This window comes from Lygodium microphyllum, chromosome 21 (assembly GCF_053477565.2).
Source record: "Lygodium microphyllum isolate KBCC chromosome 21, Lygodium_microphyllum_v1.1.10, whole genome shotgun sequence".
Classification (NCBI taxonomy): Eukaryota; Viridiplantae; Streptophyta; class Polypodiopsida; order Schizaeales; family Lygodiaceae; genus Lygodium; species Lygodium microphyllum.
This window is the reverse complement of record NC_141155.1, coordinates 41,523,714-41,549,911: the sequence shown is the minus strand read 5'-3', so window position 1 is coordinate 41,549,911 and position 26,198 is coordinate 41,523,714. Positions and strand designations below refer to the sequence as shown.

The 26,198-nt window shown below is 41.0% G+C and overlaps 1 protein-coding gene across 1 annotated transcript in view; it reads left to right on the top strand.

Moving 5' to 3' along the window:
• The window catches only part of LOC148017929 (uncharacterized), a 71,930-nt gene extending 46,184 nt beyond the window's left edge, over nt 1-25,746 (top strand). Inside the window, exons 3-7 of the mRNA XM_087661988.1 lie at nt 20,866-21,309; nt 21,415-21,510; nt 24,111-24,218; nt 24,352-24,612; nt 24,913-25,746. Coding sequence (XP_087518114.1) covers nt 20,866-21,309; nt 21,415-21,510; nt 24,111-24,218; nt 24,352-24,612; nt 24,913-24,993 — 990 coding nt within the window. The 3' untranslated portion in view covers nt 24,994-25,746. The remainder of the gene's footprint in view (nt 1-20,865; nt 21,310-21,414; nt 21,511-24,110; nt 24,219-24,351; nt 24,613-24,912) is intronic.
• The last annotated feature ends 452 nt before the right edge of the window (nt 25,747-26,198 follow it).

Sequence of the window (26,198 nt, the reverse complement as noted above, 5' to 3'; positions counted from 1 at the left end):
CAAGAGCTGATTACAGCATGTACATGAACCAAATCTGATACATATGCATGAATGACAGCTTCCACTTCAATAATACATCACCGTAATGCCCAAATGCAATAACCCAAGTGCTGTATGTACCATTGTTTCACTGTATCATGAGCATTCAACAATACATGTACCAAGAGAAGCTGTCCTTTTACAACATTTAATACATCCCAAGCCCAAATTTCTCCCACTCAGCACTGAGTTTGCTATAATTTCATTGTCAAAGCACAAATCGGCTCAAAATGCATCACCGATGTGAAATGCCCCAAATTTTTTGCAATAAATCTGCCCCAATTGTACTAATACATCATTCCGAGTGTCAAATGTGGGCAAATGTTGCAGAAATTTCACAAATTCTGCAAAACCCCCAAATTTTGGGGTCCAAATGTGCACAAATTATAGTGAAATTGGCTCAACGAAACAAAATTTCACTTGTATAGGAAAAGCCCCAAAATTTCCGGAGCAAATGCGCACAATGCCTGCAATTTCTGGATCAGATGTCACTTTTATGTATGACCAGCATCAAATCTTGGAGAAGCCCCAAATTTTTATGGCATAAATCTGCATAGATCTGAGCATTGCACTTACGCGCGCGAACCCCTGTCAATGAGCAGGGGGCAGATTGCAGAAAAGAAAATTGACGAATAAAAAGCTGACGAATGTGTTGTCGTTGACTTGTAGCCGTCGCCTGCTGGTCATTGTGTGGAGTCATGTGTTGTTCATGGCCTGCGCCTGGTCGTCGCAAACCAGTTCGTGCCTTGCTGCTGCTGACAGCCTATTGAACCTGTGTTTGGTGCTGACAATGTGTTTTTGATGATGCTCGACTATTGCCTGCTGAAAATGCTTGCAACTAACCTGCACCTCACGCTTGCTAGTCAAACTGACAATCGACTGGTCTCGATTGCCTGTCTCCTTATGTGCACGCATAGATTGACCCATACAATCCTCAAGAAGTGCACACACTCTTGCTGCAGCTCTGATACCAATTTGAAGGGCGGAAGAGGAAGTACTCAGGTAGTGTGTTCGCAAAGGAGGTGAATTTAGCAAGCAGAGAGTGTGCACAGAGAGTGGAGATTCGAGATGGGTGTGTACCACTATGGTGTACACAAAGAATAAAAGAATGTATTTATACTTAGGATACGGTACACTTACACCCGCAAGGGTGTGTTCACATGTGCAAGTGAATATATACATGGGACTAGCAAAAAGGGCCTTTACACTCAACAAGATGCTCCAAACACACGGCTTGATACTGGAATAGGGTGTCTGAAGTAGAAGAGGAAGAGTGAAGGCAGCCACGAGCCACAAACCGCAATGTCCTCTTGAAGGGGTGTAATGTTGTCAAGAGTGCACGAGGATCGAGACAAGTACAACGGTTTCTTAGTAAAAAGAGAGAATGAGTGTAGAGTAGAGAGTGAGGAAGAGAGCTTGACACTCAATGTGTGGGTACAATGACGAAGTGTACCACTGCAAGTTTTTGATAATATATATATAAAGTACAAGTGTAAGGGTGCATGCACACCCGAATCATAAAAGGCACGGTGAGCCTTTGTTCCCAACAATTTCCCATCTAAAGGCAACATGCCTGAAGGTAGAGGAAAGAATCATATAAGTCTATGTATGTATAAAGCTGAAATACACATATACTATCCAATCCTCATCATTTGGCAGCAATGAGCAAACCGCTTTGTTGGAAGACCCTTTGTGAGAAGGTTTGCAGGGTTATCATCTGTATGTATCTTGACAAGCTTAATGGTCTTGCTGTCAAGTACATTCCTAATAAAATGATACTTCACCTGTATGTGCTTTGTCTTTGCATGAAAGATAGGATTCCGTGCTAGCATGATAGCACTCTGACTATCATAGTGGAGGATAGGAACCTCTGTAATGCCAAGCTCTCTCACTAGACGTGAAAGCCATGAAGTCTCCTTGCATGCCTTAGTGGTAGCCACATACTCTGCCTTTGTAGTAGACAATGCAACACACTTTTACAGCATGGATATCCAAGAGATTGCTCCCCTTGTGAATATGAACACATATCCGGAAGTAGACTTCCTGCAGTCAGGATGACCAACATAGTTTGCATGTGTGAAGCCATCAATAGATCACTTCTACTTTCCAAAGCAGATACACAAATCCTTTGTGCCCTTAAGGTATCTCATGATACCCTTTACTGCTTACCAGTGCTTTTTTGCATCTGCTAACCACTCCTACCGCAAATGCAATGTTAGGACGTGTAGCAACCGTAGCATACATCAAGCTACCAACAATTGAAGCATAAGGAATCTTGGGCATCTTAATCTTTCCATCATCAGATGTAGGGCTGTCATCTGCACTAAGTTTTACATATGGAGATAATGGAATACCAATGGCTTTTTCCCCTTCCATATTGAAACACTGTAAAACCTTAGTAACATACTCTTGTGTGATAGATAGAGAAGACCCTTCGATTTGTCGTGTCCCAACTGGCTATGCCACAAAGAAACTCTTGGCTGCTTGGTTATGGCGACTACATGGTCATGCACGCTAGATACATGCAAAAGATACAAAGTATTACTTTTGGAGCCCTTGGTAACAATGCAAGAACCCTTACAAATTTTCCATTTGCTATCCCCAAGGATGGTGTGATAGTCTTCGTTATTTAGCTGCCTTATGCTTATCAAGCTCTTCTTAAGCTGAGATACATGCCTCACATTATGCAAAACAAACACGGAGCCATGTTGAAATTCCAATTTCAGACTGCCAATATCCACAATTTTACATGCCTAGCTATCCCCCAAGTGGACAATACCACGTGCACCACCATTGTAGTAAGAAAACTACTTATGATATGGTGTAACATGAAAGGACTCACCTGAATCAAGTATTCAAGTGTGAATGTTATTCCCAGAATCTGCAATCAATGCACGTGCAATCAAAGAAGAAGCAAGTACATCACCATCACTGTCATTCTCAATGAGTGACTACATTTAACTCCTCTATCTTCACACTGCTCTTCTTTGTAGGTTGGTTGTCCTTTTCCTTAGTCTTGTTGTCTTCAGTGTTTTTGTTTTTGCCTTTCTCTTTCTTCAATTGAAAACAATTCTGTTTATAGTGCCCTTTCTTGCCACAATGATGACACTCCACATTTTTGCCACGAGGCTTGTTGCGTGCTCTATTTTCCGAACTACCTTTTTACTGAAACCTGCCCCTAGTGTGCAATGCATTAGAAGACTTGTTTGCTGAATTATTTTACCTGTTGAGTTCTTCCACCAGCAAAGAAGTCTCCATATCAGAGTATAACAATTGAGCATTTGAGTTACTCAAAGAAGTTGTGAAAGTATCCAAACTTTTAGGCAAAGTGCATAGCAAGAAAGTAGCATTGAACTCATCATGAATGCAGAAATGCAAAGCAATTAGTTGATCGAAAATCGAGTTGAACTCATTCAAATGTACAAACATGGGTGCACCTTCCTTCATGCGAGAGTCCATCAACTTTTTCAGTCAATAAACCTTGTTGGTTGCACTTTTTTGAGCATACAATTCTTCAAGTCTTTGCCACATTGCACATGCTGAATTCAACTTCTCAATGTTAAAGAGCAAGTTGTCTGACACTGAGAGCTCAATGGTAGAGTATGCAAGCTCATCCAAATCATCCCACTCTTCTTGTTCCATACCTGTTGGTTTTATTCCCTTTGCTTTGATGGGCTTTACCTGCTTCTTTTGCACCAAGACATTGTAGCACTTTTTTTGCCATATTGCAAAATTGTGTGCAATCTCAGGCTTCTTGATGTGCACAAGATTGCTGCTGTCATAGTTTCCAGCCATGATTTGCAGCACTAAATTGACTCAAAAGTCAACAAATGCAAGCCCAAATGTCACACGAATGACCACAGTATACTTTAAGTACCAACCAACAGTGAAAATCAAGAAATTGCAGAGATTTCAGATCTGCAAATTGATTTCCAGAATTAGAGAATGTTCGCTATTGCACTCCTCAAGCAATTCCAACCACATTTATAGTCCAATGCAACAATTACATGTGAAATCCCCAAAATTTTGCTGCAATTTCTACTCCAAATGCATTCTTCGGTACAAATTTGATGATTTCGGTCAAAAGCCCCAAATTTTCAAAAGGAAATCCATCCAGATTGCATTAATATATGCACCCAAGTGTATATACTAGGCAATTCTTTCACAAATTGATGAAAATTTTTAAAAGCCCCAAATTTCTCAGATCCAGTGTGCACAAATTTAAGTGAAATTGAAAGTTTTTTACTAAAATGTGAAAAGCCCTAAACTTTCCTGGGCAAATGTGCACTGATTTTGCAATTGTCTTGTTTTGCATCATAGTTTCCAAATCCGAGAAAAGCCCCAATTTTTCGGGTCAAGATTGCACATTGTGCATGTGCATGCGAATGCCCATCAGTGGGAGAAGAAGAAATTGCAAGAAATAATAAGAAATTGCTAAAAATGTTTGTTGCGTGCTGCCTACTCGGTTGCAACGTGTTGTGTGCGTCGGCCTGTCGACTGACTGCTCACCCCATCTCTGTTGACTGTTGGACCTGTTGACTGATTGCCCCCCCGTCCTCGTCGACTGGTGGACTTATGCCATCGCTTGCTCACTGCTCCCACGCTGCCTTTCAAATTTGTGCTCATTGGTCCTGTGTGTTGACTGCATTCTTCAAGCAATTGCCTGCTCACGTGCTGCCCACTTGGTCATGTCAACCTGCTCTACTAGGTGTCCACTTGACAATCGTTGTTTCTCTCGCCTTACTGCGACCTCGCTACTTGTTTAGCTCACACTTTGATGCTAGTTTGTTGTCAAGAGTGCATGAGGATCGAGACAAGTGCAGCGGTTTCTTAGTAGAAAGAGAGAGAGTGAGGAAGAGAGCATGACACTCAATGTGTGGGTACAATGACTAAGTGTACCACTTTAGGTTTTTGATAATATATATAAAGTACAAGTGTAAGGGTGTGTGCACACCTGAACACCGTAAAAGGCATGGTGAGCCTTTATACCCATTATGTGAGGGCAATGGAAGGGTTTGGTGAGAGAAGGGAAGTGGTGGTGGTGACCAAAGAAGGTGGTCAAGAATGATTGAAGAGAGAGAGGTAGGTGGTGTAGAATGAATGAAGTGATTGCCTATTTATAGGCATAAACTGTCTAGGGTGGCACACCATTGTGTGGCCACCCACTGATAAAGTGGCCAAAATGTGGACATTTGGGGCTGTCAGTGCAAAACCCTAAATGAAGTGTGTAAACTAAAGAAGTGGTTTCTCAACAAAATCAAGGATGGAAACTAAGGTGATAGAGGATGGTTCTTCTTATGCTTGTGTGCGAAGTAAATATGGCAAAAGGGCAGTTCAATTTTTAACTGTAGCTGAAGATGGAGAGTGTTGTCCACCAAATATGGATCTTGAGTGTTATAACCACTAGTCGGAGATGTCAGAGAGGGGCAGGCAACAAAATGCAGCCTGTAGGAGTGTGTTGGTTATGATGGAGACCTCCATGAACAGGGCAGCAACTGTATGACCAGGTTGCGGCAAAAATGCAGCAGTTCCAGCACCTCGCTGATCAGGGTGGCAGCTGGAACAGGTAGATCTGGGGTAGAAAACTGTCATGAAGTTTGTTTGGGAGGCTAGAGAGGTGTAGCTGCTTGTCACTTGGCTGTAGAGGCTGTAAAAATAGGCCAATCTAGTGTTGTAATGACATTGATAGCTGGTGCTTGCAGTGGAGTAGCAAACATAGTAGGAGGGAGCCTTCGGAGAGTAGGGTGATGGCTGAAAACAGGTCGCTTTGGGCTGGAAGGTGAAGGGCTATAGTTGGTAGGGGCTGGACACTTGGTAGACGGGAGAAGGATGGGGCTGAATGGTGGGAAACTTGTCTATTTATAGACATGGAAAGATCCTCCCAAATTAGGGTTTTGCATGTGGGACAAAAACTCTCTAGAACCACTTCCCGTTTGATGAAACTTTTGGTAATTTACTGTTTTGGGGCTATATTAAAGAGCTAACCAGTGGGTATGAATTTTTAGCTCAACAAGAACCACACTTGAAATGATCCTATGCACAACTAAGGGTATTCTACCAACACCAAAGCTAACTCCAATCCCAATTCCCAAATCAACCTCAACCCCTTCCGGCAGTCATAGTGCCAATCCAAGGTAGTTGAGAGGCAATCTTCCCTAGTGAGGAAGCATAATTTCTCCACCCCTTGGTATCTATGTTCATTAGTGGCTTGCCGACCATTGGTGTGGTGGATCCTGGATCTCCCCCTCAGTTAGTACCTTAGGATATCTTTGACTAGTTCAATCATTACCTCCCACTAGGCTAGTTTTTAGGAGTACTAGGTCATCCTTACGAATCTTAGGTTAGTTAGACTCTATTTCCTTTAGGCTTAGCTATACTTTTACCTATCATTTACTTCCGCCGCATTCCACACACACTCGACTTTCTTTATCACTTATTACAACATCTAAAGTATCTCATCATGAAACATCTAGTATGCACGTTCTTTTCTTGATCCTTTCATGCCGTGCATTGTATTTCAGCTCAGGACTAACGTTGTAGGTATTTGAATGGTCCTAATTGGGTTAATGGTTGTTTTTGGCTCTTACCTTGGTAACTATTGCCTTCACAACCTGCAGATTGAGATGATATCTGCTCTCTTGAGACCAGATATTGTTTTTCTTATCTAAGGCATTCGTCTTTCTTTCCTTTCAGCTAAGGTGTGTTTTTATCAAACCATCATTTACTACACTCCTAGTTTGTTTATTTTTCATCTTAGGTGGACTGCTATCTATAGGCCATCTCGTGGGCTACGCATTGGTGCCCTTTGATCCATGATCCGGGTTCCCTAGGCATCTAAACTATCATTAAATGCAATTGTTGCTCCTAGTGTCCTAACACTAAGTGACACTAGGGTCAATGATTATTTTAGGGTTTCCTATGATGGTTAAGCCGTTAGGGTTTTATTTTTTATTATTTAAAGACATCTTGTGCCTCATTTTGAACAAGTGTGGTATTATTCAATGTGATTGCCTAGAGCATTGTACTTCTCTCTCTCTCTCATTAATTCATTGCTTCTTATTTATGATCGAGTATTGTTGTGCACCGACTAATTCTTTCATTCTCATTTATTTTCCATTAAATTAATTGCACAATCACTCCATGCCAGGGCCAATAGTGGTATTAGTGCGGTTTTTGTTCACCACCCTCGCCATTGCTCACGATTATTTTCTCACAACCATTGCCATTGAGCACCACACCTAGGCTGGCTGCCCCATGAGCCATTGCCATTGCCATTGCGTCGGCTCAAGTTTCATTGGCAATTGCACACTGTGTGCCGCCATCTTTGCCCAATCGACAAGACTTGATTCGTTGCTCTTGAAGGCTCAACTGTGCCATTTTGCACGAGCGCTCTTGCAGAATCGTCATGCACTTGCAATCCAGACGTTGCTGCCACCTCCAGTTCATCAACACGTCAAGAGCTTGATGCTGTTCGGCAGACAGGAGCTTTGCCTAGCTGTCGTTTGAGAGCCGACATACCACTCTGCCTTGTCCCCACGTTGGTCGCCAACCTTGTCCGTGACCTGCGCGTAGTGACCGATAGCCTGCGCCAGAACATCGCTTGGAGCGCTCCCTCGTCTATTCTGTCCACCGAGTTGCCTCGACATTTGCAGCCTTTTCGCCAACCTACCGCCTCCTCATCCAACCAGTTGCCGCCTGCTGTGCCTCGTCACCATCCTACCTGTCTACCACGCGCCGCTGACTTGCCGACATCGCGTCACCTACCGCCAACCCCGCTCACATGCCGACAACTTGTCGGCTCCAACCCGACATTTTGACATTTTTTTAAAACAAAAAGACATTATTTTATTCATTCTTTTATTTTCAAGCAAGCCCTTGTTTCTACACTTTTGCCCCTCTTAAACACAAATTGAGCCAAATTTGGGGGTTTTCATCGAATTGACCCAATTTGATCCAAATTTCATCAAAATTTGGAGAGTTTCTATCAATTCACCAAATTATTCATCAAATCGAAGAAATTTGGTGCCAACATCAACAAATTTGGGGCTTTTCACCAGATTGGTCAAATTTTGATCAAATTTCATAGAAAAGTTTGGGGCTTTTCGAGAATTCGACGTTCTTCATTGATAGTGAGGCAGAATTCATTATTGGGTGTAACATTCGCGTGACGTTGGACATCTTTCGAGTAAAAATTCTACAAAAATGATCAAGTTTCTCTTCAATTCCTGATAAAATTTGGAGCTTTTCGTTATTTGAGCCCAATTTCACCCCAATTTCATAACAAAAATTGGGGCTTTTCTTAAATTCATCAATATTGCGGCTCAATTCATCTTCTAATGTGGAAACCGACAATGTTTGGGTACAAAAATTATCCAATTTTTTCGATTTCTCTTCATTTTTGGGGTAAAATTGGGACTTCTGCCCAATTCCACCACCGAGGTGCCCAAAATTTGGGGCTTTTGCCTCAATTCATCTTCTTGGCTCTCAAGTGCTCCAAAATCATATTATTCAGCTGTTGGCCTTATTCTTTCCTAACAGTTAAGACAACTTTGATCATTTTGGTGTATTATTGGGCGAATTTTCAGTATATTCAGCTGCTGTCCACATTATTGGAGCATTTCCAGCCATTAATCTCTGATTTCAGCATATTGTTGATTACCTCCTTGATCGGGTAATATTTATTTCTGAAATTAGTTATTTTGTGCAATTTTTTCTCTCTCCTCAGCAAAAAAACCAGCAAGAGAAATTATTATACTTTATATTATTTGACTTCATTGAGGGGGGCAGCATATCTTCTATCAGTGATTTATTATTTTTTGGGCATCTATTTTCTCTCTTCTCACTTGGAAAATATTATTTTATTGCTAATTATCACTCATGGCCAACAATAATAATGATTTGTTGGGCATGCTTGGCGCCGACGACAAGCTCGACGGCACCAATTAAACAATGTGGGCTTACATGATGCGACATGTTCTTGTCATGAAGAATCTATGGCATATTGCTAATGGCATCGAGCAAAGGCCGATCTCTCCAACACTGGCACCTCTTGCTTCTACAACGCTAGGTGGCTCTCATGATACCGAATCATCTTCTTCTTCGACGATGCCTCCCACTCAAGATCAGATTCAATGGGATGGCTGTGACACCCAAGTGCATGCTCTAATCACTTTATCTGTGACAAGAGCCATCATTTCATACATCCAATCGTGCAAGACATCCAAGGAAGCATGGGATAAGCTTGCATTATTATATCAAGTGCGCAATGAAGCGCGCATTGCTTACCTGCATAAGCAATTGGAAGACGTTCTGATGAAAGGAGGTTATATGGATGTATATCTCACTGGCGTCAAAGATCTTATTGAGTAATTATTATTGATGAAGTTATTCTTAATAACCGGCTTGTTTCCATCACTCTTAATGGTCTATCGGAGTCATATCAAGGTTTTGCTACCACCTTGTAGTTGTAACTATGCGGAACCAAGTTACCTACAGCTTCAACCAACTTGTCTCTTTTGTTACAGGAGGAGAAAAGCTGTCTCAACCACAACGCTAACATGGCAAACATGCCTTTTCCACCCATCATCGTGGAAAACCCAAACCCAAGCTAAAAAGCAATGTTGTTGATAAAAAATCAGCAAACTTTCATGCTCGTCATCCTTTTTTCTCCACTCTTCTACATTGAAGACACCTTTCCATGCTGGTCCATCCTCTTCCAATGCTTCCAAGGGTCTAGTCAACAAAGCTAAGAGGTGTAATTATTGTTGGAAAATAGGGCATGACATCACTGAATGTCATAAGCGCATTGCATCAGAGGAGTCCGGTCTTGCTCTTAAGAACACACGAGATTGTGAACTATTCTCAATTCAAGGATTATACCTTTTTCATTTTGTGTCAGTATAATCCTCTTATTCATGATATTTGTTTTTCTGTTATTGATACAACTTCTACTTGGTATTTCAACAGTGGTGCATCTAAGCACATCACCTCTTGCCGAACATTATTCTCATCCCTCTTTGATGTACCTAAGGGGGGGTATAGTTATGTGTGCTAACAATGCCTCTTATGCCGTTAAAGGCACTGGACGTGTAGGTTGTCTCTGTCTTGGATACTCCTTTGACATTGCATGATGTTCTCTATGTGCCTGACATTAAGAAGAATCTTATCTCCATTTCGGCCATTGCTACTTCCGGGTTTCACAACATTTTGATGCTCCCTGTTATGCGGTATATGGTGATCAGATTTCTTCTTTCATTGTCTTGACAGACACCCTCACTAAAGGTCTCTATTGTCTTGATACTTATGATCAACAACTTGCTGAAAATCCTATTGATAGCGCCTTATTAACAAAGGAATCTTTTCATGATACACATTTGTGGCATCAAAGGCTTGGTCATATAAACTATCGAGCATTGATGAAGCTCCAATCAGAGAATATGGTCAAAGATCTTCCAAAATTCACTTACCATCAAATCACATTTGAGAAGGTTGTTTACTTGGTAAGATGCATCGATTTTACTTTCCTAAGGATTCTCATGTTCATTCGCTATCTATTTTGCATCTCCTTCATAGTGATGTGTGTGGTTCTATGCGGGCCAAATACATTGGTGGATTTTTATATTTTGTCACATTCATAGATGACAAATCCCAATTTTGTTGGGTATATGGGCTGAAATCTAAGTTTGAAGTCTTCTCTTGCTTCAAGACTTTTATTGCTATTGTGGAAAACCAAATCGGCTTTCACATTCGAACCCTTCAAGGGGGTGAATATATTTTCAAATAGTTTTTAGAGTATCTTGTATCTCGAGGAATTCATAATCAATGCACCGTTCCTTACTCTCCACAACAAAATGGAGTAGCGAAGCGGAATAATAGGTCACTCATGGAGATGGCAAGATGCATGCTAAAGAGTAAGAATTTACCTTATTCCTTTTGATTTGATGCTATTCTATGTGCTGCTTATGTTTTGAACAGGTGTCCCACAAAAGCTTTAGGCACCATCACTCCTTATGAGGCATGGATTGGCTCCAAGCCTTCTCTCTCTCATATGAGAATTTTCAGATCATTGCCGTATGCTCCCTTCTCAAAATAGGCATAAGCTGGATGGTAAGGTTGTTCGTTGCATATTTATTGGATATAGTCTTGAAAGTAAAGGGTACCATCTTTATCAACCCTCTACAAGCGAGGTTAGTGCTAGCAGAGATGTTATCTTTGCTGAAAATGCTTCTCATCCCTTGCTGGACTGTCAAAAATAGCGTAATATTGATGCTTCAAACATCTATGACAGCTTACTATGGGACCAATGCTGGTCAAATTGCAGCATTTAAGGTTGTTTACAACAAACATTTACTTCAATAGATCTTACTCTACTTCACTATTATTTGGGTATCAAATTTACTACCATTGAGGGGGCATCATTATGACACAATCCAAGTATATTGGACAGCTTCTTCAACATTTATAGTTTGAGGATTGTAGGCCCGTGTCTACTCCCTTGGAGCTTGGTTTTAGATTCACTTCTGATGATGGTAGTGGATCCTTTGATACTACTTTATATAAGTAGGCTGTTGGATGCTTGATTTATCTATGTCACACGAGGCCCAATCTTCAGTTGGTTGTGTCTCAATTGAGTAGATATATGCATAGGCCTTCAATACTTCATTGATAGGCAATGAAGCGTGTCTTTCGGTATCTTAAAGGCACTCAAGATCTTGGTCTTTTCTAGAAGGTTGATTCTTCACTCTCTTTGCATGGATATTCTGATAGCGATTGGGTTGGATGTTCATATTTTTGTGTCTCTCATAGTGGCAACTGCTTCTTCTTGGGTACATCTCTTGTTTTTTGGTTCAATAAGAAACAAACTACAGTTGCTACTTCCAGTTGTGAAGTTGAGTACAAAGCAATGTTCACAGCTACAAGTTACTTGTAGATCTTCATGTCCACCAGATGGCTATGACACTAATCTACATTGACAGCCAAAGTGCTTTGGCCATTGCATGGAACCGAGTGTTCCATGCCTGCACAAAACATATAGTTCATTATCATTATGTTCATGAGCGGATGTCGGCTAGAGATATAGTGTTGTCTTACATACCTACTGAAGATAACTTGGTAGATCTTTTGACGAAGGCTCTTCTTTGATCAACGTTCTAGGCTTTTCGCTAAGCCTTGAACTTGATTCCGTTTGTTCCATGATCTGTCATACTTTGTATAGGTTGCTATATCCACTTGGATGAACTTGTGTAACCGTGACCTTATATTTTTCTAGGATTTTGCTATTTTTTCCTAGATCAGTTTGCCCATTTCATGAAGGGGGATTTGTAGGCCATCTCGCGAGCTATGCGTTGATGTCCTTTGATCCATGATCCGGGCTCCCTAGGCATTTAAACTATCGTTAAATGCAGTTGATTCCCTTTGATCCATGATGCGGGATCCCTAGGCGTTTAAACTGTCATTAAATGCAGTTGTTGCCCCTAGTATCCTAGCACTAAGTGACACTAGGGTTGGGGTTTTCTTTTAGGGTTTCCTATGATGCTTAAGCTGTTAGGATTTTTTTAAAAAAAAATTTAAAGACATCTTGTGCCTCATTTTGAACAAGTGTGGCATCATTCAGTGTGATCACCTAGAGCTTTGTATTCTCTCTCTCTCTCTCTCTTTCGTAAATACTCTCTCTCTCACACACACACACACACACACCCACACACACACACACACACATTAATTCATGTCTTTATTCGTGATCGAGTATTGTTGTGTATCGATTAATTCTTTCATTCTCATTCATGTTCCATTAAATTAATTGCACAATCACTCCACGCCTGGGCCAATACTATCTTGGTAGTCCTGTCTTTGCATTCTTGATTGGCACAAGAGCCATCTCTTGAGGTCAATTTTCAGGTATGCCTATGATACTTGGTCAACATTGGAGCTATCTCCTAAGATCAAGTACAAGCATGCCCCCACTATCTTGGTGGTTGCCTCTTCTCCTGCTCTTCCTATTGGGGAGTGTGAAGTCTTTCTTCTAGATCCATTAGATCCATTTGTATGTGGATTGCTATCTTGGCACTTCTTAACTAGCATTGAAGCCCTCTCCTGAAGTTGAGATTCGGGCTTGCCTACATCACTTGGTTAGCACAAGAGCCCTTTCCCAAGATTGAGTACAGGCATGTTTTGCATAAGTAGATGGTTGATTCTCTTTTTGCTCTTTCAGCTAATGGATGTTAGGTCTACCTTCATCTTCTAACTGCATCATTTTGGTTCTCAGCACCTGCATCAAATCCTCCTTTGCCTTTGACATGGACATCCATGCCTGAGTGGGCTTTTCTATCCTTCACACTTGGTATCTATAGGTTTCGACATTTGTCTTTGACATCAGCCTCCCTTTCTTATTGTACTTACCCTTTGCATTGCATGATCATCGTTATGCTTGTAAAAGGGTGCTTTTGCAAGTGAACAATTTCCCCATGAGGGGCACTACCCTAGTGGCACCTTGCTGCATGTGCATTCTCATCAGGTAGCATTCATCTATGCATCTCATTGTATAGAGCACCCTTGAGCAGATCATGAGTTGTCCACTGGCGGTTCTTTTACCACCATTCTTTTGTGCCGCTTTACTACTTTTGTCCTTTGTCACCAACCACCTTGGACAGGTGGTTGGATGTTAAGCCAAAAAATTATGCATTAAATATTAAATCTTCATTAGCTCGTTAAAACAGTCCTAAAACTAAAATTTTACTAAAGTCTCTGTGTCCCAAAAGCAAACACCCTAGCTTTGGGAGGATCCACATCTATCGATAAGAGGCTGCCCAACTACTCTCCTCATCTCTTGTTTTGCAGATTTCCACCATCAGCTCTTCTTCAAGTGGCTGTCCACCCCACTATGAGTGCTGCCATGACATCACCAGCCCTTGGCACCCTGTCCATTGCTAATGCCTACTACCTCCAGTTGCTGGCGACATGTTTTGGAGCCTCTTGAGATTTGCATTTACAGGTGGAGTAGGCTGCCTTGCTGTCCAGCCTCTTCTTAAGCATCATATAGCTTGCGTTTATTGCAATGCAGGTCCAGTTGCATTCGATTCACTTTCTTCAATTGTGGCCTAGCCTCTTATTGCTGCCAATGATTAGCTATCATCATCCTTGAGTGGTTCCATTGCTACATTTACTAGTTCCACCTTGAGAGATTGTTGTGTTTTGGTTTGTAGCCTATTTCCCTTCCACTTTTTTCATCTTCTCAGCTTTGATTGGTGGTTACAGCACTTGGGATCTGTCTTCAATGGATGACACACGTGGACACTCCCTCAGCCCGTTCCCACGAGAGCCACCGGTTGTTGGATAGCTCTCTCCTTGAGCATCTTATATACTCTTTCATTCAACTACAACATTCATTCATTCACTTCAGATTTCTCTTTCTCCTTTGTTTGTGCTTTTGTGTTTTGCATTTTTGCATTTGTGTTTGAGTTCTATGTATTTTAGTTGTGGTCATATACTCAATGTTTTCTGTTGCAAACCCTAGCATATCTCCATATTGTGTGTAGAAGGGGGATTCCCCACACAACAAAACAAGAGGATAGAGAGTGATGTTGAGCTAAAAAATGCATTAGCTTTACTTAAACAACCCCAAAACTTGCTTAATTAATGAAGAAACCTTGTTTATTTAAAAGAAATGCGATTCTAGAGAGTTTCTGTGTCCCATAAGCACAAACCCACTTGGGAGGGCCCAAACTTTCTATAAATACGTATGCTGCCCTCTATTTAGTCCTCAATCTCGTTTTTGCAGATTTCAGGTGTTTCAGCTTGCTAGCCATACCCAAAGCTATCCATTGCTGTCCATTGCTGTCTACATTAGTTTCCTGCATAGACCTGTTGCCATATAGCCTGCCACGTCATCACAACCTTGCGTTTGCTGTGTGCAGGTTGTCGCTAATTGTCTTGCCTGCGTTTGGCAATTTTCTCTCTCTTCCAGTTGGCTGTCACCAGGTTGTCCTGCTTGTGTTTTCAATCTTTCTCTCTTGTAACCTGCGTTTTTAGTCTTTCTCTCTCTTGCTTGCATTTTTAGTGTTTCTTTCTCCTGCAACTTTCGTTTTTAGTCTCTCTTGCAGCCTGCGTTTTTAGTCTTTCTCTCTCCTCACTTGCATTTTAAGTCTTTCTCTCTCCTCACTGCCGTCTGCATCAGATCCAGCTTCTCATTGCTGCGTTTGTTGGTGTTCGATATCCGGAGGCTGCCTTGTTGGATTCGGGATCCATTCGGAGTACGACACACTCTCCAACTCATTACCCTTGCCCTGATCCTTGAGATACAGGAGTTCAAGGTTCAGCATTGATTCACTACATAGTGTGTTTGTTGCATGAGCATTGTATATTCAGCAGTTTTATCACTTCATTTATTTTTTGTGTTCATCGTCTCTGAGTTACGCTAACCCTAATTGTGTTCTTTTATCAGTCTGTGCTTTGTCGTACGATTGTTATTTGTGCTTCTGTGTCAGAGTATTTCTTTACATGGTATCAAAGAATGATACTCTCTGAGAAACCCAGGCTTTTGATCTCAAAGCTCTCCGTAAGAAGCAAGAATAACAGTAGGTGCAAATGACTTCAAACACATCAACACCAATTTAGTCTCCAGAACAACATATGCCGAGAATCAAGCGAGAGTGGGCAAAACAACTTGCTCCACAAAGTTTCGACATGGTGGAAGGCACTTCTGACAATACGGAAGAAAGGCTATACAAGCTTTCCACTGAAGAATATCATGTGATCATGGACTTTAGACGAAATAAGATTGAGGAGCTCGATCGAAGGATTGCCCTTGAGGAGAAGCTACTCAATGAAGATATGCATGAATTTCTCTCTTCAGATGTTGCACGTATATCTAATGATATTGCAAGGCCATCAAGACCTCCCTCAAGGATGGGCCCCCTTGTTGGAGAAAGAGATCCGGAGTATGTTTCATTCTTTCATCCTCTTCCGTCCACTCTGGTGCAAGGTACTTTAGATTCATCTTTTGTTCCTTCGTCTTTTATCTCGTCTGCTTTGCAATATACCGGTAGAAAGCATGAGGAAGATAGAGTACAATCCGTTGACTACGAAAAAGGTTCTCTTGAGGACCAATTCTTATATGTTAACACACGTCGTGGGGATTATGAGAAAAAGCCAAGTACCTCTTCTCCTAACCTTCCTTCTTTTCAGTTTACTTCTCAAAATCAGAATGAATTTGGTGTTCCTATTTCTACATTGCATGGTGTATCATTATCATCATCATTTCATTTTCAATCATTAAATGGTAAAAATAAACTAAATGCATCTGCACCTTTCACACCACAAATTCAAAACCCATCCATCCCACCACATTCTTCCGCTACTTCTCCACTTCCTTTTACACCATTTACATTTCCCTATCAAACACCTCATGTTGCACGTCACACCGCACTGGGGGGTTATGGAAACATAGGCACCGCCTTCAGGACCTCATCCTTTCCTCAGTCGGATGGTGTTTCACCTTCTTCTCACACATTTTCGGGATCATTGCAGCCTGGGTGGTCCCCCTAGTCTCTCTCAAGTGTGGATCAGTTAGTACCATAGCTTGACTCTATTGCATTATCTAGTGGACCTTCTAGTCATGCTGCTGCGTCCTAGCCAAGCTTTGTGGGCCGACATCCACTGCCGCCTTTAATGGTGCATTGTACTTATTTTTTATAGTAGATGATCATTCTCGATACATGTGGGTGTACTTCCTCAAGCATAAGTCCGATACTGTTACCTATTTTTCTGCTTGGGTGTTGCTGGTTCATAACCAGACTAGACTTGTGTTGGTTGTATGAGGAGTGATAGAAGTGATGAGTTTATCTCCCACGAGTTTTCAAAGTTTCTATTGAAGCATGGCATCTCTCGCCAGCTCACCTCTACTAACTCTCCCTCTCAGAATGGAGTCGTAGAGCATAGAAATCGGACAGTTGTGGAAATGGCATGCTCTATGCTGTTCATAGCAGAGTTTCTTGAGCACCTTTGAGTTGAGGCTGTTAACACTTCGGTGTACATCCTCAAGCGGTGCCCAATTGCGGCTCTTGCTAAGACGACCCCTTACGAGGCATTTTTTGGCTCTCGGCTTGTCATTTCCCACTTCAAAGTCTTCGGTGTTGTACCTACATACACATGTGTGAGAATAAGATAGGAAAGCTCACTGCCCAAGCTGATCTGCTTATTTTTATCGGATATTCCTCTGAAGCGAAAGCCTATCGTTTGTGCGGTCCTCAGACAAACAAGGTAATCATTAGAAGGGACGTTGTTTTTTATGAGAGGGATATCGCGGAATCCTGTGCACCGGATTCAAATCCTATTCCTCCTTTCATATCATCAGAGATCGTTGCTACTGAGCTTGGTCTACTTTCCGTTCGTGACATTCTTGCAGATTCTTCATCTCCCAAGCCCCCTCGCAAGACTCGTTACCTCGTTGGTACCAGCAGACCATGTGGGATCTGGGGACCCTACCACCGGATTCCACTCTGGAGGGACCTAGAAGATCTGTCCGGTTTGCTCCTCAAGCTTCATTTGCATTGCTGTTTACAGCCGAGTACATAGCGCATTCTAAGATGGATATATGGCAAGAGGCTCTTCAGCACCCTCAATGGCGAGAAGCCATGGAGAAGAAGCTAGAGAGTATTGATTGAAATGAAACTTGGACATTGGTGGATCATCCAAGCCACAAGAAAGTCATCGGGACAAAGTGGATTTTTAGGACTAAGCTAAAAGCTGATGGGACTTTAGATAAGTACAAGGCTTACCTTGTCGTGCAAGGGTTTCAACAGAAGCATGGCATTGATAATGAAGAGACCTTTGCTCCTGTTGTATAATTGACATCTTTTCGGTTGCTTCTCGCACTAGCCGCTCACTACGGTTGGCCGATATATCAGATGGATGTGAAGAGTGCCTTGTTGAATGGTTATTTAGAGGAGGAAGTCTATGTGGAGCAACCACCGGGCTTTTCTTCAGGGAACCTAAGGGATAAGGTATTCCTCTTGCAGAAAGCTCTTTATGGATTGAAGCAAGCATCGCAATCTTGGCTCCATAGGATGAATGAGTTCTTACGGACTCATGGATACCATTCTACCCCTTACGATCCGAACTTATATGTTCGATCTACTGCAGAGGGGTCAGCTATATCCTGCTATACGTTGGACAACTTACTCATCACAGGCTCAGATTCTGTTGCCATAACAAACATCAAGGCAAAGCTCAGTGCTACTTTTGAGATGACATATCTTGGTTTGTTGTCTTATTTTTTGGGGATGGAGGTAGTTCGTTTTGGGGGATGCATTTTTGTCACAGTAGAAGTACGCACTTCAACTAGTGGGATCAGACACGATCAGTGGCCACATCTCTTGATCCTACTGTCCACTTGTCGAAGGATACCCTAGGATAGCCTTTCGATGAACAAATTTGTCCGGAGTGGATAGTCTTCCCTTGACTGAGAGATTATCAATCTTGTCAGCGGAGTGCTTCAACTCAGATGTACCTTGTGAAGAAAGATGAGAATCTTATCAGCAGAGTGCTCCAACTGAGATGTACCTTGTGAAGGAAGATGAGACGAAGAAGAGCTAGGCCTTGTGAATAATCCCTAGAAGAAAGGTTAGTAAATTGAATGTTACCCTTCAAATTAAGACTACAATGCCCCAACAGAGCCTCCATAGATAGTGTAGCTTGGGAAAGCATTAGAGGATCTGAAGATGGAGTGATTTGAGCCATTGTGAATCGGTATGTGACGTATGGTGTAATCAAGAACAAGGCATGCAATCCAGGATAGCCTAAAGTAACACTCTTTAGAAAGCACCGGCTCTGATACCATGTGGAGATAGGCTGGGGTTTGAAAAAGGAAGCACTAAGCATATGACAGGATACAAAGAACTCAAACACAAATCCAAAATTGCAATACGTAAAACCACAAACAAACAATAAAGAGGACTCTGAATTGAATGAATGAATGCTTGAAATGAAGGAAAGAGTGTAGAAGATGCTCAAAGGCAAAGCTGTCCAACAGCCAATGACTCTTGTGGAAGCAAGTCAAGGGAGTAGTTGGAGAGTGATATCCACCAATGACGGATCCTGAGTGCTATAACCACCAGTCAAAGTTGAGATGATGCTGAAAGTGGAAGGGCAGCAGGCTGGAAACTAAAACACAACAATCTCTGGGGCTGGAGCTGGTAAATACAACAATGTAACCACTTGAAGATGATGGCAGCTGATCGCATGCAGCTATTTGGAGCTGGGAAACAGCTGGATAATGGTGGCCTGATCAGCTGCAAAATGCAGGCTGAAACAGGTGTCTGATGATGTCAGCAGGCTGGGGCAGCAAACATAGATTGTAGGGCAGCTCTAAGATGAAGGCGACGACTAGTAGATGACGTGGGCAATAGTGATGATGAAGACGATTAGCAAGTGGGGCAAAATGCAGGCTGTGAAGGCACCCACGATGTGGGTAACAATTGAGGATGGCCATTGCAAGAGATGGAGGAGGTACTTGATAGCTGGAGGGTGCCAGTTGATGGAGAAACTAGGGTAACCTGCAAAACAAGGGGTGAACTGAATGGCTCGCTAGCCTCCTATTTATAGATGTGGATACTCCCAACATTTGGGTTTTTGCTTATGGGACACAAACTTTGGTAGTCTTTTAGTTTTGGGGCTGTTTTATTGAGCTAACGAAGTTTTTATGTGTAGTGCATCTTTTTTAGCTTAATAGGACCTTGATAGAGAGTACTGTATTCTCCAAGGGAGATGGGAGAGGTTCTAGGGTGGTTCTGAGAGGAGTGAGGAAGACATGCCTTCTTGCAGACGTGGAATCATTGCACCTTCTTTCACCTAGCTCCCCCGTATGGTCTATCATTATAGCCACCAGATTAGTCGTTTACACAACAGTTGTATCTATAATACTCAGCTACTTTTTATAGGGATCTTTTTACTTTGTATTTTTACCTCATGGGATTTTTCTCGAGGTGTTATTAATAGAAACTTTCTTTTCTCAGGGAAAAAACGAAATAGACTCTTGAAGGCACCAAATGTAAAAATGAAACAGCACAAGCACCATGGTGTATTAAAGATTCTGAGGCAGCTTAATAGGACCTTGATAGAGAGTACTGTATTCTCCAAGGGAGATGGGAGAGGTTCTAGGGTGGTTCTGAGAGAAGTGAGGAAGAGACATGCCTTCTTGCAGATGTGGAATCATTGCACCTTCTTTCACCTGGCTCCCCCGTATGGTCTATCATTGTAGCCCACCAGATTAGTCGTTTACACAACAGTTGTATCTATAATACTCAGCTACTTTTTATAGGGATCTTTTTACTTTGTATTTTTACCTCATGGGATTTTTCTCGAGGTGTTATTAATAGAAATTTTCTTTTCTCAGGGAAAAAACGAAATAGACTCTTGAAGGCACCAAATGTAAAAATGAAACAACACAAGCACCATGGTGTATTAAAGATTCTGAGGCAGCTTGCAAAAAAATATCTGCTGTATTTGAAAGATGGCAAAATTATACAGTAAATAATTCACTTGGTGAGGTAGAGATCAATATGCATATTTCACATTTTCTTCTTAATAGTGTCTTTGTGCATTGCATCAGCAGTACTCTGCATAAGCCTTTAGAGTATTTACCCTATCTGATTCTGGGTAATGTGTCTATGGTCTCTAAATGCTTGTGGTGATAGTTTAATATTTATGCCAATATGAGTAAATGAAGAGAGCTGAATTTTATTGATTCTGTTGACTTGAGTCTGTTCATCCTTTTTGAAATCTGCTGTGATTCACATATAAAACTATTGCAGTCATTTGTTATTGTTGCAGATACATTTTGAGGAAAGGTGCATAGGTGCTAATTTTGACAATCACACAGTAACGTTTGAGGGGCCCAAAGTATCTACAATTCCATATAATCTGCTGGTAGGTGCAGATGGTGTACGTTCTGTAGTTCGCGAAGAGTTTATCCGGCAAAGGGATTTTGATTATCAGCAGATCAATATGCCATACACTTTCAAGGTTCTTCATGTGTCAAGGCCACCTGAACTGTCTCCAAATGCTGTCCACACTTTCAGGAGGTCTAAGAATGATGCAGAAAGGAAAAGAAGCTGGGTGCCTTTTTCGAAATTTTCATCACTATTCTCAAGAAGTGATGGTTCAACTGTGAGATACGGATGCTTTCCAACACCAAATGATGGAATGTCAGTGCTTGTTGAATGGACTCCTGAGTCCCAACCACAGGATCTACTAGTCATCCAATCAGCATCAGAGGTCTGGATTGCTTGAATTGTCAATGTTTTATGTGAGTCCTAAATGGATGCCTCAACCAGGCAATGTTCCTTTCTGAAAATGTGTAAACCTCTCTTGGTGCTGCAGTTTAAAGCCTACGTTGAAAGGTACATGCCACCTTTGAAAGTATCCATAGAAGCTGCTGAAGCATTTCTTGAGCAACGACCAACTTCCTCAATGCGGGTAGGGGTTTTGGGCTGCAGATTAGGTTTCTTTGCCTTTTGAATGTTGCACAAAGTAGAACAATCAATCACATAAATCTGCTTTCAATATTTCATTTTGTTTTGGAATCTTTTCCCACTTTGTTACCTCATTCTTTGAATTGTTTTGGTTAGACACTTAAAGTTTTTCAACTCAGATCACCTTTTTTTCCTCTAACATAAACACCATAAATTTGGAGGTGATCAGTCTGATGAACATCAAAGTGGAGTGCCTGGCCCTTGATCTCTTCCATTTTCTTGGTTACCATGACTACATAGAGTTTGTGAGTTTATGCAGCTGTAATTTTAACAGGTAGACATTCAAATCATACAATACAGGTAACACATCTATATACTTCTGTATTCATGTCAAGAACTCAAAGAGAATGTGGTGTTCTCATGGGAATCACCCTGCACAATGCACATGCTTTCTTAATACAAAACAGCAAAGAAAAACAAACGCATGTGTCCCCCTTTCTTTTGCATAACATTCAGAATGAAACTATCTGTCAACTATAAATGGATTGAGTCTCAATGTTTTTCTTTGTGAAAAAAGATGTGTCTAATTGTATTAATTGGAAGAAAGTACAATGATTCAGAATGAAACTATCTGTCAACTATAAATGGATTGAGTCTCAATGTTTTTCTTTGTGAAAAAAGATGTGTCTAATTGTATTAATTGGAAGAAAGTACAATGAAGTATAAATGCTCAACAGTCTAGCTGGAGCTGTCTATAAATCAAATCAAATCATTTATACAAGGCCTCTCAAGGGGGGGCCTAGGGGGGTTTGGGAAGAGATGCCATGGTGTAGTACAAAAGCATTACGGATCGCCATCTTGCAACGTGAAGAACAGGCCATGGCCACCCCAAAGGTGAAGGAATTGCTGCTGGAGCTTCCATTGGTGTCAAGGGTCGCCTTGTACTTGCTAAGTAGTATCAAGAGTTCCCCGTGTCAAAAGTTCTAGACACAAGGTAGGTGCAAGATCATGAACAAGGCTCCTTTTGCAGGTGTTAGAGGTGTACAAAGGTGTCAGCTTGAGGTATTCTTCAACAATACCTTGAGTTTGCAGGCATTAGAGTTCCCTTTCTCATGACAATGCCCCAAATCAAACTACAAGAAATTTTTGATGCTCAAACTATGCATGGCAATCAAGTTCAACAAAAAATTCCAGTTGAATACATCAAACCCTGCTGCAAAGCTGATTAGTTGCCAAGTAGAGTTGCTAAGTGTATAGTTTGACCCCAGAAACCTTATGCATGCAGTGATAAGTTCAAATTACAGAAAGTTGAAAGTTCTCCAACCCTATTATGAGGATTATTTGAATCAAGGCAAACAACAAGCTATGGAGCCAAGACAACAGGAACTAGTCAAAAGTACAAGTACCAAGATGCTAGTTTGGATTTCTACAACTCAAGAAAATGATCAATGATGCTGAATGGATTTTAAGGTCCCAAAATGGTTAAGCTCCTCTGATTTTCGGAAATCTCTGTTATCAAAATACCGATCTTTGCAGCTCCTTATGCTTACTCGTGCATAATCTATCATTGTCCTCTCATGACTGCTAATGTTCCATACATGATGTAAGAGTTTTAATGGTTTAATTTCTAGCTTTTTCTTGACGGTTTTGGTAATTGCAACCTACCTTAATCCATTCCTTCCAATCTAATCCTAGGTTCAATGGACCGTTTGCCTTTTGATCTGGCCTTCCTGATCTAGTCAGATAGGTTTCCGAGAGGACCATGCATCACAGCAAGAGAGTGGATTTGCATCCTCTTAATCTCTTACTAGCTCATCATCCTGATTCCTCTACCTGATAGGAAATGGAATAGCTAAGAGAACACAATTTCTGGCCTTGGTCCTACCAATGCAACCAAATATATAGTGTCACCAGGAATTGCTAAACAGTGATCGTGAAGATAGGAAAGAAGCAAGAGAAGATGTTGATGATGAAGGCGATGGTGTGGAAGATGACAAATGATGGCCTCAACTGCATCCTCGATCCCTCACTTTCTTTTAGACTTTCTCAGGACTATTCTCAGGACTAATAACTGAATAGAGATACAATATACAGGGATGCCAAGGCCTCAGACTATCTCCAAAAATTAATGCACTATTTTTCTAGGCCCTGCCTTTGTCTCTTCTTGCTATTTTCCAACTGCCAGCCAGCACTACTTTTTGTAGTTACTATGTTTGGCAGTTGCTTTTATGGTAGCTGGTAAACTTTTTGCTTGTAATAACTCTTAGTGCATTTGGCAGCTTCCTCAATACTTTGAATTTTATTAGTTGCTGTTTTTGGCAATCACAATTTTCAGCAGCTGCTATTTTTAGCACTCTCTAAAGTTGGTTAACGGACAAAGTGTTTTGTGTATTTATGCTTGAATGTTTTGCCAAAAGTTTATTGTGCCATGCTTTAATATTACATCAAAGATAGGAATGACGTGTTTTCCTAAAAGCTATACCACTCACACACATGCTAGACTTATTCTGATTGGGCAAAATGCCTGCTGTAATGAAGTCCAAAGGGTTCTTTTACTGATTAACCAAGTTACATCTGATAATGGAAGCGGTTCGTTATTTTCAGGTGAAGTGCAGCAGGTTTTATGATTCAAAAGGAAGGGCTGTGCTGATTGGTGATGCTGCTCATGCAATGTCAAATGCACTTGGACAAGGATGCAATTCTTCACTTCAAGTACATAATCTTGTAACTCATGCTTTTTCTTGTTTCCTTCTTGTAAATATTAAATCTTTGAAAATGTTATTTTGCTGTTTATGCTTCCCAGAAAAGTTTTCTATTTCAGGTCTAATGCAATTTTGTTTTTCAGGATGCACTTGTCCTTTCCCATTCCCTCAAAAAAGAAACAAGTTTACTTCTTGCACTTGAGAATTACTCAAAGGAGCAAGTGAGGGAAGACCATGCAGCTGCATATTTGTCGGAGCATGCCTTTCCACAGGCACCCTGGCTACTCCCCTTCTTCTTTCTTGGAAATCTAACATCAGCCTTACTTGGGAAAATGTTACCTCCATCAATTTTGAAGCCACCAATTCAAAGTCTGTGCTCTGAAACTCTTACACCATACTCTGAGGTGAGCATGCTGATATGATTTGCCCTTCATCAATTTGCAAATGAAATGAGGTGGTATATAGCATACTGGCATGTGTTTGTCTTGAACTTAATCTTTTGTACTTAAAGAATATTAGAAGATTTCCCATTTTAAACTTGGTTTTTTCTTTGATTCTACTTATTGAAGTGTTAAGATTAGCAGGCTGGTTTTGTATGTAGTTCTCAACAAAATGTATCTCCAAAAGCTACTTCGTGGTTTTGATTTGATTTGGTTCCTTTTCCAATCTATGGGTTCATAATTTTGTGAAGGATGTTCTTGCAGATCGTTCGGATGCATCAACAATGGCTTGCATTTGTGGAGTTCACAAACCGCTTGGCCAAAGTGAAGGGGCCCAGCAGCTGAAATATGCTTTCCAATGGTTCCTAAATGGAGCGAGTCTTCATATGATCCAAGATGCATTTGAGCAGGTCCATCTGTCTGTCTTGTCACCAACCCAATATTTTGAACGATCATACAGCTTATTTCTAAATAATTCGTCTCGCCGCATGCAATATGACTCTCCATCCATGCTGATTATGTTAGCCCTCCTAATAACTGCATTCAGGAAATGGGCTGATTTGGCAAGTCCCTGATGTCTTAGGAGATAATTTTGTTTGATCGATGGATTACTGGAAGTGTCAGCTCCCTGATGATATTGCAGAAAAACTAGTGAAATATAAGGAAAAACTTGCACATATATTAGGTTGAAGGTTAAGTATGGGCTCTTATGAATGTTTTCCATGAACACTTACTGGAAGATGCAAAAGGCTGAGGCAGACCAGCATACTCAAGGTCATGTATACAGGGTGTGGTTGAACTTGCCATGTATAATATCATAGCATATAGTCTACAGACGTGGGTTGACAACAACTAATACCATTGGAAGCACTATTTTCAATGCTTAAGATCCTTACATGCATTATTGTGCTATTTGTTTTCCATTGAACTCAATGTGGTAGATGTAGAGCTTCGTCTAGCTCTTCAGCGGATCTATTGTGACATTTGGAAGCACCTACTCTAACTTCACTAATGGTCTATGCTAATATCAACAACAATTGTATTATTGGTAGTTTCTTATGAACACTAGTTAAGTACAAATGCAATTGCTATTGATTACCCAATTGTGTTGTTGGCACTTATTTGTGCGCCTTTTGATTTGTATGAAATCATGAATTTGCAATTATTGGAATTATTAGGAATACTATCGGCTATGGATTCTTGAATTTCTTCATGTCCTATCACCGCAAAAATTGCCCAAAATGGTGCATTCTATTAAAAGATTAGTTTTTAATCTATTTCTCTTCTTATTCTCTCTGGCTATAATAGTTGTTCATGCGTGCTTAGATAAAAAGGGAAAAGGGATATCGAAACATGATATGATATGAGGAATACAGCGAGAGAGCAAGAAGATGGTTGGTAGCAGTTGTGTTAAGATGAAGTATGAAGGTGGTTCCATGACATGGAGATTGCTTTAATGTGGCTTCTATAATATGTTAAGATGCGTTTTTATGCAAATTTTTTCATTTCGTTATATACTTAAGAATATGATAATGCTTGCAAAACTCTAT